This window comes from Condylura cristata, unplaced genomic scaffold (assembly GCF_000260355.1).
Source record: "Condylura cristata isolate star-nosed mole 26May11 unplaced genomic scaffold, ConCri1.0 scaffold00011, whole genome shotgun sequence".
NCBI classification, from domain to species: Eukaryota; Metazoa; Chordata; class Mammalia; order Eulipotyphla; family Talpidae; genus Condylura; species Condylura cristata.
This window is the reverse complement of record NW_004567112.1, coordinates 38078421-38095437: the sequence shown is the minus strand read 5'-3', so window position 1 is coordinate 38095437 and position 17017 is coordinate 38078421. Positions and strand designations below refer to the sequence as shown.

The window sequence follows — 17017 nt, the reverse complement described above, 5'->3', positions numbered from 1 at the left end:
ACATGGTGGGTGCATCCCCCCAGCGCTGGCCAACCAGCTACATAGCACCTCCCAATGTCCCCCCAGCCCCCGAATCATGGTACCGGCCGGGTACCCCTCCACCTCCATCAGCCTCATCCACTCTTTCCTCAGATGCCGAAAGGGCCTCAGGCTAGAGTGGGAGCCCGAGGGTGTCACTGAGAGAGGGCCAAGGGACACCAAACTGGGAGGGCTGGCAGGGCCGGGTCCTTGGGGAGGGCCTGAGAAGACTTCACAGCAGAGCTGACCTTGGATCTGTGTTCTGAATGACGCTTTGTGGCTGCGGGCGAGAAGAGGTAAGAGCATTCCAGGAGACAGTGGCCCATGCCGGCAGGAGTGTCCTTCCTTGTGACCAGGCGTGCAGGGATATGAGTGAGGAGAGACGGGCTGGAGAGACGGTGGGCTCGGCTTCCCAGTAACGTGGGGGCCATGCCAGGAGCTGGAACCTGTCCGGGGTGGGGGGAAGGCGTACAGGCCTGAGACCTGGTCACAGGTGCTCTCTGAAAGCCCCTGTGGCTGCACTGCCAAGGTGGGTAGGTGAGAGGCAGCTGGACCCCGAGCCGCCGGGGCAACAGGCAGTGTCCATGGCGAGGACCAGGGGCTGGACTGCTTTGCTGGTAGAATGGACAGAACTGGTGACTGAGGAGATGGCCAGGGGAGCAAGAGGAGCCGGAGCCAGCCAGGCCCCGGGTGTATGCTCAAAACAGCACCCCGAAGTGGGTCTGTGCCAGGGAGGGGTGGTTTAGTGCAGCTCGAAGGGACCAGAGTTTGCCACCTGATGATGGCAGGTGTGGAGTCCTGTATTCACGCCACCTAGTCCACTGTCCCCTGAGCCTCAGAGTCCCAGTCTACTCTTCCGCCCTGTGCCTGCACCCAGTCTCCTCTGGACTTCGGAAGGCCATAAACCCTTGGCCCTGGGTAAACCCCCGTCCTGTCTCCATCCTTCCATTCACCTCTCAACGAAGCTTCGAGTCCTTTGTGCTTTTCCCAGAGGACCTTGCCTCCTCCACCCATGCTCTGTGGTCCCTTCCAGCTCCCTCATCTCCCAGTCTCATGCCTCTGGCTCAGACTGCAAGCTGCAGACTGATGCAACGTGGGTGCGAAGGCCGCGGGGGAGAGTGAGAGTCCCGCTGAGGCCAGGCTCACCTGAAATTCCATGAGGCCCATCATGCACTCACTGAGACTCCAGGGAAATGGTCTTGCTGCTTGGATCTCTCAGCGTGAGGGCACTGGCTAATGTTCTAGCTTTGATCAGAGAAGGGAATTCAGATCAAGAGGGAAGTTACCATTAGTCGGCTTGATAGAATTCTTTGTTGACTCACTCCTCACCCATCCATCCATCCATTTATACACTCAGTCAACAGTCCACCTGTTCATCAGGATAGCCTTCCGTTTGTATATCCACCCGTCCGTCCGTCCGTCCATCTCCATGTCATCTGCCTGTCTATTCCTCACCATCAATCCATCTGTCCATCCAGTAATCTATAAATCCATTCATCCATCCGTCTATCCATGTCTGTTCATCCACCCACCCATCCATTCTTCTCCCTGTCCTGTGAGCCAGCTCCGACACTCAGCAGTGCCCAGCACTGTGCTCAGACTAGTTCTTCCCTTGATGTGACAGCCTGCATCTGCCTGCCCTCCCTCTCCCCAGCCCCCAAGCCTGCAGCAGGAAAGAGCCTGTTGGCCAAGTATGATGGGCCCCGTCTCTTCCCCTCCCGGCCGCAGGAGGTGCTAGAGCTGGAGCGGACTCTGGGTGGCTACCTAGTGGAGGAGCCAAAACCGCTGCTGTTTAAGGACAGCTACCATAACCTGCGCCTTTCCCTCCATGACCTCCCCCACGCCCACTGGAGGAGCAAGCTGCTGGCCAAGTACCAGGTGAGGGCTGGGCCCAGGAGGGGAGGGGTGGAGCTGGGAAGAGGGCACACATGAGGACTGCCGGGGGTGGGGGGCGTGGGGGGTGCAATTCCCCTTCCCAAGTGTAGCCTTGCCCCTCCCTGGCGTCTCATTGTCCTCTCCGCGTCCCTCTCACCCTCCCTCACGGTCAGCTTAGGCACGTGTTCACATGCTGTGTCAACCACAGCCCCCCCCCAACACACACACACACATGCAAATATCTGCACCCCTCATCTTCAAACAGGCCTTCCCATCTCTAAGCGTTCATGCCCGAGAGACAATACAAGCTATCTCTGATGACCTCATCCCTCTGCCCCCCAATCTGTGTGACACCAGCCCCCGATACCCGGGAAGGCACACACTGAGCCTCAGAATGTGCCTTTCCTGCACACTCCTTTCTTGGTGACAGCACGGTGACCAGTGCTTCCTCTGCGCCCCTGGGCCGAGAGACCTGCGCTCTCCCGCTCCCTGTGGCTGGCCCCATTGCTGCTCGAGGGCGGGGGAGGATGTGCTCTTCCTTGACCCTGACCCCCACCCCCTCCCAGGAGATCCCCTTCTATCACATCTGGAGTGGCAGCCAGAAGGCCCTGCACTGCACCTTCACCCTGGAGCGGCACAGCCTGGCCTCCACAGAGTTCACCTGCAAGATCTGTGTGCGCCAGGTGGAAGGAGAAGGCCAGATACTCCAGCTGCACACCGTGTTGGCGGAGGTAAGGGCTCCTGTGACAGCCTGTGAGGTCTGCGAAGCCCAGACCACCCTGCACTAGTCCCTCCTTGCCCAGCAGCAAAAAGAGCTCTGGGTATAGGTCTAGGTTGGACTCCTTAAGAGCATCTGGTGACCCTGGGCTAGCCACTTGCAAGTGGATTATGCTGTGACCTGCCTCTTCCTGTGAGGCTGCTGTGGCGTAAGCCAGGGAAACATCAGCAGGATGCATGTGCCAGGCCTGGAGTTGGGTATGCAGCTCTGGCCCTCCAGAGCTGATCTTCCTGGGAAGAAGTCCTTAGTCTGTGCTGCCGGAACCTGCCTGGAAGAAAGTGACCAGATGCTGCATGAGCTCACGGTCCCAAGGCAGGAAGGCCAGAGAGGCCGATAGCCAAGGCCATGCACGGGGCGTCCTCTGCCCCTGACACCCTTGCCCTGCCTTTACAGACACCTGCTGGCTCCCTGGATGCCCTCTGCTCTGCCCCCAGCAGCTCAGTCACCACCCAGCTGGGACCCTATGCCTTCAAGATTCCTCTCTCCATCCGCCAGAAGATATGCAACAGCCTGGATGCCCCCAATTCTCGGGGCAATGACTGGCGGCTGTTGGCACAGAAGCTCTCCATGGATCGGTGAGTGCAGGCTCAGGTACACCCCACCCGAACCATGCGTGCTCCCCATCTTCTTTGTCCCCTAAAGGGTCAGGCCAGCCGGCAGGCTGATGTCTCAGGATCAGATGCCACCAGAGACAGCCACTTGCTTGGCTCGGATGAGCCAAGTCAGAGAAGCTGCTTCCTGGAAGGGAAGATTTTGGTGCCTGAGCAACAGATAAAGCCCACACCAGCCAGGAGCCAGGACATGGGCCTGAGCGCCCCGAGCCCAGGATGGAGCACATGCTTAGAGATGCTTGCTAAGATGCATGACCCCTGGTCAGCGAGGCTTGGGCCTGGCCGGGCCACTTAGCACAGGTTTTCTGGTGAAAGGTAGAAACTTGTCACCGTGAAAAATCCAGCCTGCTGCTGTGAATGTGTTTCCCCTTCCACCTGAGTTTCTTTCTCTAGCTAACTTTATTGAAGAATATAGCATGTGGTACGTGGAATAAACAAAATATGTGCTATTTAACTGCTTATGTGACCAGTGAGGCTTCCTGTCAACAGCAGGCCATTGGCAGTTAGGTTTTGGGAAGAGTCAAGTCACATGGAGATTTTTGACTGCATGGGGGGAATGGCCCTGCTAACTCCCTAGTTATTCAAGGGTCATGGCCCTGCTAACCCCCTCGTTATTCAAGGGTCAGCTGTACCTTTTTTTGTCAGAAGTTGGCTCAAGAACTTTAAATGCCAGAATGGCATTTACTAAAGCTGCACTGAGCAGAAGTCACATATAGGACATTACCTAGAAATGGCAGACTTACAGAGACATCCAGGGTTCCCCTATCGGAGAGGATGTGGGCAAGACCAGACCTGGAGCTAGGTGGGAGGAAGGAGGGGCCTCTGTCTTTCAGCAGCAGTAACCATGAAGGATGAGCAAAAAGACAGTTCCCGTTTCTGCTGCGGAGGAGACCGAGTCTCAGAGAGGTGCAGTGACTTTCCCAGAGCCACACAGCCTGTGGCTGTGATAGCTGGGATTCAGCTCCAGGACTGAGGGACTCCAAAACCCACGGCCTTCCGCGCCTGGTGCATCTTCACCCACAGCTCCTGGAACGTCTGGCCCTCAGGGAGCCCAATGCCCTTCTTTTTCCCTCAATCAGGTACCTGAACTACTTTGCCACCAAAGCGAGCCCCACGGGTGTGATACTAGACCTCTGGGAAGCTCTGCAGCAAGATGACGGGGACCTCAACAGCCTGGCCAGTGCCTTGGAGGAGATGGGCAAGAGCGAAATGCTGGTGGCCATGACGACTGACGGGGACTGCTAAACTGCACTAGCTGAGCTGGTAGGGACTGGCAGGGGGCGGCCAGGGAGGCCCAGGGTGGCCTCCTGCTGGGCACTGGAGCCTCTGTCTCCCCCCACCCCAGCTCACAGCCGGGGTCGCCCCTGGCCACCTCCTCCTCCCCTTGCGCAACCCCCACCACAACCAGCCTTAGGAGGTCTGAGTACTCCGCTGTCCAGAGACCGCGTTCTCCATCCCCTGCTGTCTCTCCCACCTCGCCTCGGTGTGGAAACTGGGGTGGGGCTGCAGCCTGCAGAGGCAGTTAGGGGAGCAAGGAGGTGGTCCTCCCTGCCCCCCTGAGCCCTGGGACTTCTGGGTTATGTTGGTTTCAGACTCCTTCATTTTCTTCCTTGCTATTGATTTCTCCCTCCTCCCTCAGCACCTTCTTCTTTCACACCATTTTTCTCTCTGAAGAGTTAAGTACAATTCAGACAAACTGTTTTCTCCCATCCAAAAGCAAAAAGGAAAAGGAAAAAAAAAAGAAAGAAAGAAAGAATGCTTCAGATCGCTTAGGAAGGTTCAAAGAAGAAGAAAAACACCAAAACCACAAGGGAAAAGAAAAACCCAGTTTCTTAGGAAACGCTAATGATTTATTATCCAGATACTTGGATGAGTCCTTTTTAAGAAAAAAGAAAAAAAAATGAAAAACAACACACACAAAAAATAGAAACCTCTTTTCTTGGGTGTGGATGAGTGTGGGCACGCTCGTGGTTCTGGCCAGGAGCAAAAGTGTGTGCATGTGCCCTGAGAGAGATTGAACAGGGAGCATTGTGCTGCTAACGTCTCGCCCTAAGTTCTCACCAGGCCTACTTCCCCAGTTGCACAGGGTCAGTGGGGTTTCAGCTGCGGTACCTAATTTCCCTCTAAAGTTTTAAACAGTCACTGAATCCACAAAGCCAAGGAGCCCTGAGGTCTGCAGTGAGGCGGGGCCTCCCTCCCCCACTCCCAGTGGCCAGCCCAGAAGCTCCTCTGGCTTCTGGGATTGCTGGTGAAGAGGGTCGGGGTGGAAAGTGTGGGTGGGCCAGCAGTGAGCCAGGGAGAATGTTTCCAGTGCCAAGTCTGGTGGCTCTGGAGAGAGGCTATGGCATAGAAGAAGGGCCCTAGCAGAGAGCACAGCAGGCGAGACTCCACACTCAGCAGCAGCCTCTAGGCCAGGTGGGCTAGAGCAAGTGGGCATCCTCTTGAAGCCCAGGAATCTCCCCTTCCCTGGCTCTGTTTCTCCTTCTGCAGAACAGAAGGGAAGGGATGCATCCGAGGGCCTCCCTCGCTGCAGAAGCCTGAGCTCCCAGGAGCGTGTTAGCATGCAGCCCTGCAGCGTGGGCGGCTATGAGGCTGGGTGGCCTGGCTGTGCTTTACACGCCAGCTCCGAGTGGAAGAGGAAGGGTGGAGGGCTATTTTCCCAGCTCTGATCTCCACTGGCACCTCCCTTCAGCCCTCATGTCCCCCTCCCTTTGCCGTCTAAGGGACCCTGAAGGAACTGAACAGACAGGTTTGCGAGTGCAGAGATTGATGCCCCTCACCAGCCTGCCCAGTATGTAGCTGGGGTCAGCAGGGTCTTTTGGACTAACTGGCAATGCTGGGACCAGGACCCGGAGCTGGCAGGGAGGCCTCATCAAAGGCCTCACCTTGGCACCCAGGACAAAGCAAGTGCCAGTTCCCCCTGACAGCTCTGGGCACTGACCCCAGGACTTGCCCCAGCAGGTCTCAGGCAGCCTCTCAAGGGGACCCGCCTGGGCACATCCAGGCCTTTGAAAGCCTGGTCTCCTGGGAGGAAAGCAGGTTTTAGGACTGCAGTCCCAGCTAGCACCAGGCCTGGCTTTCCTGTCCTAGACTTGAGGTTTATGGGGTTTCTCACACCCACCCATCCCGTCCCCTGGGGGTGTGGGCTGGCCGAGAGCAAACAAGGGCCTGTTTAAAGGTTTGGGAGAGGATCCCTTTTGTGAGGGCTGCCAGGCTGGTGAGGCAGCCTTCAGTGCCTGTGTGGACACTGCTTCAGGCCCCGTGGCTTGGCTAGCCTCCCTGGTCGCTCCTAACCCGACCCTGTGGGCCTGTGTGGAGGCAGCTTGGAGCCCAAATACCAGCACTCACGCTCCAGCATTAAACTGCTGTGTGACCCCGAGGCATGGGACTGCCTTCTCGGGGCCCTTCTCGGGGCCCCGTGGCTGCTGTCCGAAGCCTGTTGGGTAACGACAGGCTTTGATTGTAGGCTTCTGATGGGGGAACCCTAGCGGGCAGGAATCAACCATGCCTCTGCCCCCACTCTTCCTGCCCTCCCCTGCCCTGCCCTCAGAAGCCTTCTCACTCCAGCGCCCTGGAGGGGGCCTCTGGGTGGATGAGGTCAGAGGAGTCACCCCTGTGCCATTTCTAATCTGATCTTCAAAAACTGTGTACCAAGGCCTGGAGCACAGAAAATATTGGCAGGAGCCTTCTAGGAGGGTTCAAACTGCCCAGCTTTATAAGAAAGCTGGGATAGGGTTTGCTGGCTCCATCAATTTGCTGAGGTTGCGTGACTACGCCCTCTCCGCCTGCCTCAGGGCGAGAGTGAGGCTTCTCTTATTTGGGTCCAAGAGGCAGCCTCACGTGGCCAGGTGCCTTGAGAGCTGCGGTCAGGTGCTGGAGCCCGGCCTGCAGGGCTCTCGGATGGGCGTTCCGTCTCCTCTCCAGGGGGTGTTTGTACATGATGCACGTGCCCTGTGCGTGTGCTTTTATTCACAGGCACACCAGGGCGCACCCCGTGTGTGTGTGTGTGTGTGTGCGTGTGTGTGTGTGCGCGCGCCTGCTTTCCTCGTGTCCCAAGCGTGGACGCTTGGAGGTTGGCGGGCCTGTGCTCTGCCCTCTCTGAGTCCACAGGGTCAGTCGGTGTATCTTCTACGTGCCTCTCCCTCTGCCTTCTCTCAAAGTGCTCCAGGCTCCAGAGCTCCCAGGCAGGGACCCTCCCCATCTCCTGGATGATCCAGGGCTCTCTGGTTCTCTCCTCCCGCCCCAGGCAGCTGAGCCAGGCCCCTCGGCAGGCCCTCTGAGGGGAGGTGACCTGGAACTCGGGTGCAGGAGCAGCTCTCCTAGGGGCAAAGGGCTGGATCCCCTGCCTGGGCTGTGGGCATCATTATATGTCCAGGGGAAGGGGGTGTTTGGGGTTCCAGGAATGACCCCAATCCCACCTCTGTTTATTCTGTAAACGACAACCTGTAAATAACGTTTAGCATTCCTCTTGTAACAAAATTAATTTTTATGAAATAAATTATATTTCCTAGTCTAATAAAAAAATCCCAGGTTGTATTCTGCTGTCTTCTCGGCTGTCTTTCCAATGACCTTCCTGCTTTTCTCACAATTTGTGAGTTTGAAGGGGTAGTCACGGTCAGAGCTCAATCAGCAACGTTCTCTCTCACAGAAGGGAAAATTGGCTCAGAGAGGGAGAAGAACTTCCCCATGGTCACACAGCGAGTTCGAGCCCATACTGGCGCGGGGCCCAGTCCCTGCTCTCCAGTCAGTGCCCTCAGCGCATTACTAGTCATATGTTCAGGGGACAGTCCTTTGTGCCTGCCAGGGGCCCTCACCTAGGAGAGGGTCGTGTGGGGAGATGGTTCCCAGTGAGTCTCTGCTATCCCGGCAGTGTGTGGGGGGGAGAGGGGCCGGCTCAGCCACGAACTTGCTTGCCCATAGGAGATGAGCGGGAGGAAGGCTCGAAGGAAGATGAAGCCCCGAGTCCCTGTCTGCCTGTGAACTTCAGAAGGGTGTATCCGGGCTGAGACTGAGGTTAGTTCAGCACAGGCCTCCCCTGGGACACACGGTGGCGTGCAGGCAGGAAAGGAATGACTGCAGGCTGGGGTCGCGTGACTGAACCCACGCGGTCATGCAAGGCTGGGTGGGTAAGCGCCTGGACCAGAGCCCTGCGTCTTAGGAGGGCGGGCCCTGCCCACACACAGCACACAGGCTGTGTTTCCTGGGAGGTGCTTCCAGCAGATGGCGCGGAAGAGTCTGATGCTAATAAAATCAACATACTGGGTCCTAATTTTCCCACAGAATGAAGTATCTTGAGGGGGCATTTTTCCTCTAGTTTGCACAAAGATGCAATAGGGCCACAGTGGTCCTGTTTCAGGAGGGTCGTGCTACCCAAAGGATCCTGGACCCCACTGGTAAGTTGAGCCTGGCCTCTGTATTTCCCAGCTTCAGTTTCCCCACCCATGAAGTATGGGACTTACATCCTTTGCTTTGTCAAGAATCCAGTAGGTATAGTTCTGTTATTTAGGGTGTTTTGTTACTCAGCAGGGGTGTGACGCCGCCCTTCCCGCTCCCCAGCCCCCCACTTCCTAGACCCTGCTCTGTCACATTCCCAAGGGCAGCTGAGGAAAAACTGGGACTCAACTGAAGAGCAGCTAGTTCTGACCCCAAGAGCAAGGGGCTGCCTGGTGATGTGACAAAGCTGACCCACAGGGCCGGCCATCCCACCCGCCGGGCACTGCCAGCAAACTTCAGGTGACCACTGTCACCCAAGCTCTAAGAGTGGTGGGGCAGCAGGCGGCCAGTTTTACCTCCACTATGAGCCATCGGAGGAGAAATCCATTCTACCCCATCAGGTCAACAACATTTGCCATTATAAAAACACTTGCCCAGGGCCCTCCCTGGTGGTACAACGGGTATAAATGCAGTACCACTGAAGCTGTCCGCAGCCACTGCAGCACAAGTTCGATCCCCAGCCAGGGAAGTGACCCCCATGGCCCTGCAGACCTCTCCTGACCCGCCCACTGCCCCCCACTCTGTCTCTGGTGAATCCCCCCACACCTCTGGCCTGTACCCCAATTCTTGTATGCATAAATAAAAAATAAATCTTTGGGGAAAAAATGTGCCCATACCAGACTGTGGCTTAAAAAAAATTCAGAAGATACAAAAGATAAGGTGAAAAGTAGCTGCCCTCTCTCTGTCTCTCCCCTGTGCCTGCTAAAGACCCAGAAAGGCACTTACTGCATCTCTCCTATGTCCTCTCGGAAGATCCCTGCATATACAAACATGTACTTGTTCATGTAAATATTTAAATATAATGGATTTGATCCAAGAGTCTCAACCCTTTGAAGCAGAAACACAAAATAGTTTAATTTTTCCAATAAGTGCTTGAAAATTCATTTTGTCAACACCAGCTTCCCCACTGGGGAGCTGCTCCCTTAACGATGTCTGTGGAGGTCCCTAGCTCTCCCACTCCTGCTGTTAAGACAGTCTCATTTTAGTTTCTAAGGCTCACCCATTCATCTTGGAACTCTGACTTCATCTTTGAAGCCCTCCTTGGGTCCCAGAGCCACTCCCCAGGGTTGTGATAGCTGGTACCCCAACATCCAGCTGCTGCCTTCTCTTCCCTGTCTCAGCCAATGATTCCTGGCTGCCAGCAGCAAGACGTGGCCTCCCTCTTCTGACCCCTTCCCCTTGGAGAAAGCTTCACGGGGGACTGTTCTTTCACACCAAGCCTTAGAGCGGGCCCTGGAGTGTGGAGTGAGCTGCTCAACCAGGATCCCAGCCTGGATAAACATTCCAGGGACAGGAGGAGTTTGAGATCAGACTCTCTCAGGTCTTGATTTTTCAAAACACACAGTGGCCTAACAGAAAGTGAGTGGGGTTCCGTGCCTGCTCTTCTACAGCTTATCCAGCACACTGTGGGGTTCCTCCTAGGTACGGGGCTGGGCAGCATACACCAGAGCCCATAGTCTGGAGGGGAGTGGAGTTCAGAGAAGCCCCTGAAAGAAGCCTGGGGTTCTGGAGCTGCTTTCTGGAAGAGAACTTATTTTAGGATTTTGGAGTTGCAGCCTCTGAGTTTTTTAATTATGTAAAATAAAAAAAGACTTTTTAGGCAAAATTTTGCAGCAACTTTTCTTTATGAAACTTCTAAGAGAAGGTAGCTCCATAGGAAGTTGTAATTCTAAGTTCACACAGATCTGCTTCTTGATTTGGGGGTAGACTCACAAAGGGCCTGAGGGCTTTGTAGGCCAAGGATCAAACACAAAGGACATCAGGCTCCAGGCTGCTCAGGCAGGTGAATAAGAGAAGCAGCCGTATCAACTTTTTAAAAAAGATTTATTAATTTATGCATACAGAACTGGGGTACAGGCCAGAGGTGTGGGGCAGTGAGAGGATTCACCAGAGACAGAGTAGGGAGCAGAACAGGCTGACTGACAAAGTACACTACTGAGGGGAGCAGTGGGAGGGTCAGGAGAGGTCTGCCACGCCATGTGGGTCACCTCCAGGGCGGGGATCGAACTCATGCTGAAGTGGCTTTAGTTTCTTGGTGCTGTGCTTTAACCCGCTGTGCCACCAGGGAGGGCCCCACATCAACGCTTCACAAAGACATGTGCCCTCTCAGCTGCTTTTTGAAACGCAAGTCTGTCTCAGCATACCATTCACTTCCCACTCTTGTTAGCCTTTTGTGTTGTGAAATGCCCTTGGCCTCAGTATAATAAGGGCAATAGGGAGCAGAGGAGACTGTGGCTAACTGAGACCCTGAGGTCCACCGGAAGGGAGTGCCCCCCCCCCCAGTAGAGCTTAGATGTGTGGTTGCCGGGAGGCACGAATTCCCAGGGCTACTCCCGCCTCTTGCTTTAGAAACCAGAAGTCAGGCCCATTTGTAATTGTTGCTCAGTTTTTTTTAAACACTATCGGCCAAACAAGACCCATCCTGTTTATGATCTGCTGGGCAGTGCAGTGCTTTGGAAAGGTTTTGCAACAGGGAGGGTCAGGGTCAGAGCTGCCCTGGTTCAGGGGTTCGCTGGCCGGTACAGGTCCTGTGCCTCCAGCCTCTGTGCAGACAGCCTGCTTGGCCACATCTTTCCCCCGCTGCATCAGAGGAACAGTGCAACTCCCACCTCCCACCTCCCTCCATGTGATGGAGCCTCAGCACATCCTCCTCCCAGGATCCTCTCCTCCCTGATGAAAGCCAGGGCTGGCTTAGCTGCCAGGCCCTTGGGTCCCAGCAACTCCCCTAATGCCAGGTACCTGGGGACAGGTGCCCAGTCCTCAAACCAGTAAATACTGTGATTACCCAAGATGGTTACGCTGGGCTGAGCTCCCAGAGGCTGAGGCTCGAGGGCCAGGATGGTGTGTTATAAGTAATAGCTGAAGCTGTGGGCCAAGTCCCAGGTTCATGAAGATCATATCACAGACTTCCAGGATGGCAGAGGTGGGGTCTTACCTCCTAGTCCATCCTCGTCTGATGCCAGAACTCCTTCTACAATGCCTGAGTTGTGGACATACCCATATCTGCTTGCATACGTCCAGAGATGGGGAATGCTCTACTTTCTATTAGTAGGATAATAAATGGCATTTAACGCATGTTTATTTGCTGTTGTCCTCAAGAATCCCTAGGAATAAGTGTACCTCTACCATTACAACTTTTTTAAATATTTGAAAATGGCGCTCAGGGTCCACCTTGGAACCTTTTCTCTTCCATCCAAATGTTCCTGTTTTCTTGCATGACTTGATTCAGCCCCATCGGGCTCCCTCAGATTCGTGAACTCCTTGGTTTCCTCAGCTCCCACAGGTGCCCACGTCACAGGGTGTGGGAGGCAAGAAGCCGTCAACATCTGAGAGGATCCCAGCGCAGGGTTGTGGCTCCCAGGAGATGCAGGTAATAGAAAATGTATCCACAGTGCCAGTCACGCGCTGGGCCTTAGCAGGGCAAGTTTTGGGGCCCACCAGACCTGGGTTTGATCCCAGATTCCATGGTCTTTCAACCCTTGAGACCTCAGCTATTCAAACAACAAAATGGGAATGACAAGCCTTTCCTTGTGGACTTACTACATGGATTAAATAGGATGCATATAAATACTTAGAGTAATAACTAGTCATTTTTTTATTTTGTCTTTATCAATGCCAAAGGCATTTGCAGGTGTGCCATTGGACCATCAGAATCACATCTGCATTTTATACATTCTGCATTTTATACATCTATTTATACAACCTAAACGTGCCTCACTAGATGACAAGGAAAAGGACTAGCTCCTTGCCTTTGCAGGCTTCCGAGCCTAAAGCCATCAAGTGTGTTAGGTCAGTGATACTGTTACAGGGTAGCCCAGAGTGGACTGGGCCGCCTGTCTGTGGGGTCTCACCCGCGCTCACAATTCAGTTATACTTCAGGTACACACAAAAGGGTCAATAACGGGTTTATTTACAAAAGGGGAAAGGAATAGGAAACAACCCAGGAAGAGAGAGTGGGATACAAAGTAACTGGAATACCTTACCGCTTGGCTGACTGAACACACCGAGTCACTCAGTCCGTAGAACCCCTTCCTGAGTGAGAGAGAACGCGAGATGCAATCCGCACCGTATTTATCTCCAAATATCCCAGAATTCCTGCTAGCTCCGCCCTTGGGTCCTCGCAGTTTTCTCCCTGGTACTGCTGGGAGTTGTAGTTTCCAATCACTGGAGTAGGGTGTAGGGTCCAGAAAGCTGGAGTAGGGGGTGGAGTCCATAAGACTCTGCAGAGTTCCTTTAGGACATCTTTTCCCTTACATATTTGTCTTCTGCTGGGGCCAGAAGAGGCCCTTGAGTCACATGGCTAAAATCAGTCCTCTCCTGACTCCCAGTCCAGTGATCATGCTGTAGCCAGTCTCACACAGTGGGGATCCTGGACTACCTACAGCCCCACCCCCAGCCCGCACTGCCCCGCCATTGACACACGTCCGTATGGCCTTCCCGGACATCTTCACACCAATCCCCTCTGTGATCATGGCCAAAATCAACGCCCACCACTTCCAGAGACAGGGCAGGCACTCTCCTCCGCTCACAGAGGGGCAACGCAGGCCTGAGGCAGTCCAGACCTGGCCCACCTGTTTTGAATCACAAAACAGGATCCTCCCCTTGGAGAAAAACTTGTGGAGGTGGAGGCTGTGATCAGATGTGATGGGGCCCCAGAGTCCTGGACACCTGGACCCAGACACAAGCCGGTCCTAGCTTCTGGACCTTCCAGGGGCCCTGTGTCCAAGCCCATCACTGAAGTTCTCCCTGCTCATAAGCAGCCTTGAAGAAGGCTCCCTCTGCACTGGCAAATGGACCAGCATTGGTCAGGGAAGGTAAGCAGAGCCAGAGGGAGCTCTCTCCACCCACACACTACCCACCCGGCCTCTTCCTCCCAAGACTTGGGGTGTCTCGAGTGCCTCTTTCTCCTGGTTTTTCTCCTTTGTCTCTGCCAATTCCCTTGTCCCCTCTGCAGACCCTCCCTTCAGCTCTGGCTTCTTCCTGCCTGGCTCCTCCCTTGCAAATACAATTTCAACTATCACCTGTACAAACACTCCCTCTTAGCCCTCCAGCCTCAGCCTCTTCCTTGAGCTCTTAAGTGCCTACCTGGCTCCTACACCTGGTGCCCGGGTCCCCAAAAGGCACCTTCAACTCAACAGTCCAAACCCAAACCAACAATGTGCCACCACATTGCTAGTCCTTTGCTAGCATTTCCTGCCCCAGTAGAGGTGCCATCGCCCATTCAGGTGAGCAAATTGGAGCCCTCATCATCATCCTCATCCCTTCCACCTGTCTCCCTCTGCCCATCCCACTTCATTCTCACACCAAGAACAAATCTTCACCATATCGAGACCAGAACCCAGAATTAAACCTCACCCCTACCTGACACCAGCCAACCCTAAAAGTCCAGAACGTATCAGATCCAGACCCTGTGGGAAAAGAGACAAAACTAGGGGCCTCCCTCATGGCACAGAGGTTAAGTCTCAGCACTGTCAAGCTATTGGCAGCCACTGAGGCATGATCTCCACCCAGGGAGGTGACACACATGGCGCAGCAGACTCCTCCTGGCCACCTGCTGCTCCCCTCAGCAGTAGATCCGCCTGTTCTGCTCCCCACTGTCTCTGGTGAATCCACACACTGTCTCTGGATTCACCACACACTGGTGAATCCTCTCACCCCTGGTACCTCTGGCCTTCACCCTAGTTCTTGTATGCATAAAGAAATAAATTAAATAAATCTTTGAAAAAGAGAGACAAAACTAAGCCATCTCACATGGGATACAAAGTCCTCACAAACCTGTAGACATGGGCCAGTCTCCCAGACAAGAGCCCTGCACCAACATCTGCTTATCTGATAGATGTCAAGAATCACCTAGAACTCTTGTCCATTGGGCACAGAGGCTAGGTTGAATCTTAGACCAGTTCTGGTCAGTGCTCCAGAGGGACAGTGTGAATGCGACCACCATCCAGACCTGAAAATTGGTGCACCTAGGCTCAGACAGGATCTGGATCCCTAGACTATCAAGAACCTCAGATGCCTGTCACCATCCCGCTAACCCTAGCACCGAGCTCATATCTCAAGAGAGGCAGAAAGTGGCAGGCCCAACACTTTGGGGGCCTGACTTTGCCCCAAAGGGGTAACAACAAGGCTTAGAGCTATATTCTTAGCAGAAGCAACAGAATGCTAATGCCACTAGTAGAAAGCAGACATGGGGGCTTACAGTATAGTGAAGGTGCCTCTGAAGTGCTGGACCAGGGGAGCTTCGCTGGCTCAGGAGAGAAGGGAACATTGCTGATGGACAGAAAGGATACGGAGGGGTCAAGGACTGGAGGGTCCAGGAGGTCTAGAACTTTGCTAGAGGGAAAAGTTGAACCAGCATAGAGCAGAAAAGGAGGTTAGAGGCAGAGGAGAGGCTTGAATTGGTGACTGGAAGCAGAGAATTAGGGATCAGTGGTAACTGATGAATCATTCTCTCTAGGAGTTGTGTTTCCTGTTTGACAGCCCAAGAAAGGAAAAGGCAGGCCCAGAGCCCTGCGTGAGAGCGCTGCAGTAACAGAGCACTGTCACAAGGTGGCAGCATTGGCCCACACACCAGTGCCTGGAGCTCACAGCCTGGGGAGGTGTGAAATAGTCTGGCTCTTCCTGTTGCTCTTTGAGTGAGCTAAGGAGGTGGGAGCTTGCATCTCTCCCAATCCTCCAATCTCTGGTTGCAGAAGAGCATCAAAATTCTGAACAACTCACTAAACTCTCTAGATCCCAGTTTCCTCAGATACAAAATGAAGCTAACTAGAATACCTACATCTTGGATTCTAGAAGGGGTAGGGCTGGGCATGGTGGGAGTAGGAGTTGATTACGCACCACCTTCCCTAAAAGCAATGGGTATCTTATAGGGCACCTACTCTCTCCTAGGCCCCTGGGTGGACGTGGCCACTCCCTTCACAGATAAAGAAACGGAGACTTGGCTTCCCAAGAATTCATCACCAGTGTCCCAGCCCAGGTCTGTCTGGCTCCAGCTCTGTCTACCATGCCAGGTGGCCTCTCCATCAGGCCTTTGTGACCAGGCCTTGACCTCACCCCCAAAGCTCCCTGGTGCCAGAAGCTAGTCCCATTGTTACAGCAAAATGGCTCTGTCTAGTTCAGAGGCTTTCTCAAGCCAAGGAGTAACAGGATTTCCTCAAAGCACCAACCCCCTGGTAAGGGTGTCTGATGTCTGGAGTCCTTCCTCATCTGCCCTCTCCTTCCCCTTTCCCTCCTCTTCTTCTTCTCCCCTCCTTCTTCGTGTGCCTTTCAGAACAAAGTGCCCAAGGTACACACAGCATTCCCCTTTACAAGCGTGTTTCGTGACTTTGTCTGACAGTGTTTGCAAGCAGGTGGTGTTTGTCATCAACTTTGCTCAGATGCAAAGCCCCGAACTCAAACTCCCCAGATGGAGGGGGGACCCTCAGGCAGAAAAGTGTAGCCCTTGTTCCTAGGCACCTATCAAAAGAGACTCATTCAGCCTGCCCACAGCATGGCAGGCCAGGGGCAGGACCCGACATCACAGGGCCTGCCCACACCCCTTCACTCCCCATCCCTCTGTGGTCCTGGAATGTCTAGCTGGTGTCTTGGTCTCCTCTCCACCCCGCCCCCCCCCTTCTTGACTAACTCCCTCTTTTCTGATTATCTGTTAGGGGACATCTTTGTATGTTCACTGCTGACTTTCCCAAGGAGAAGAGACTTGATCCAGGTCACTGAGCTGGTGGGAGCGCAGGACTTCCACCCCACTCCTGTGTTCCTTCCCAATCCCCACAGCCTGGAACATTCCCTGGGAAGCCAAGTGTGCCTCATCCTGTCCCTAAGCTAGACAACACTGCCACCATCTGTCCAAACCTGGAGAACAGTCCCCACTGGCCAGGAAGCAGCCCCACACCCGGGGCATCAGCAAGTCTTTCTGTCTTTTTGAAGGTGACTCCACTTCTCTACTGCCCCCAGAGCCTTCCCAAACTCAGTCGGATTCACCAACCAGTGAATCCCCAAGAGGCCGGTGTCTCCATTTGGAGAAAGTCCCCTCCGAGCAGGGGGCTCCCAGTGCCTCTGGGAGGTACACATTCACACAGTACATACACCATGGAGATGATGGAAGAAGGAATGCAGGGGGGCATCACCAGACTGAGTCACACAAAGGGGACAGGTAGAAGGGGCTAGTGCAGCGATTGATACAGCCCTAAATCAAGGTCCTCAGGCACCAAAGCCCGGCTAGGCCTGGCACCCAGGTGAAGACAAG

General features: G+C 54.5%; 1 protein-coding gene across 1 annotated transcript in view; it reads left to right on the top strand.

The window, feature by feature from the left end:
• The window catches only part of UNC5B (unc-5 homolog B (C. elegans)), an 81184-nt gene extending 73399 nt beyond the window's left edge, over nt 1-7785 (top strand). The window contains exons 14-17 of the mRNA XM_004680798.2: nt 1747-1896; nt 2460-2624; nt 3065-3246; nt 4362-7785. Coding sequence (XP_004680855.1) covers nt 1747-1896; nt 2460-2624; nt 3065-3246; nt 4362-4527 — 663 coding nt within the window. The 3' untranslated portion in view covers nt 4528-7785. The remainder of the gene's footprint in view (nt 1-1746; nt 1897-2459; nt 2625-3064; nt 3247-4361) is intronic.
• Nucleotides 7786-17017: the final 9232 nt, after the last annotated feature.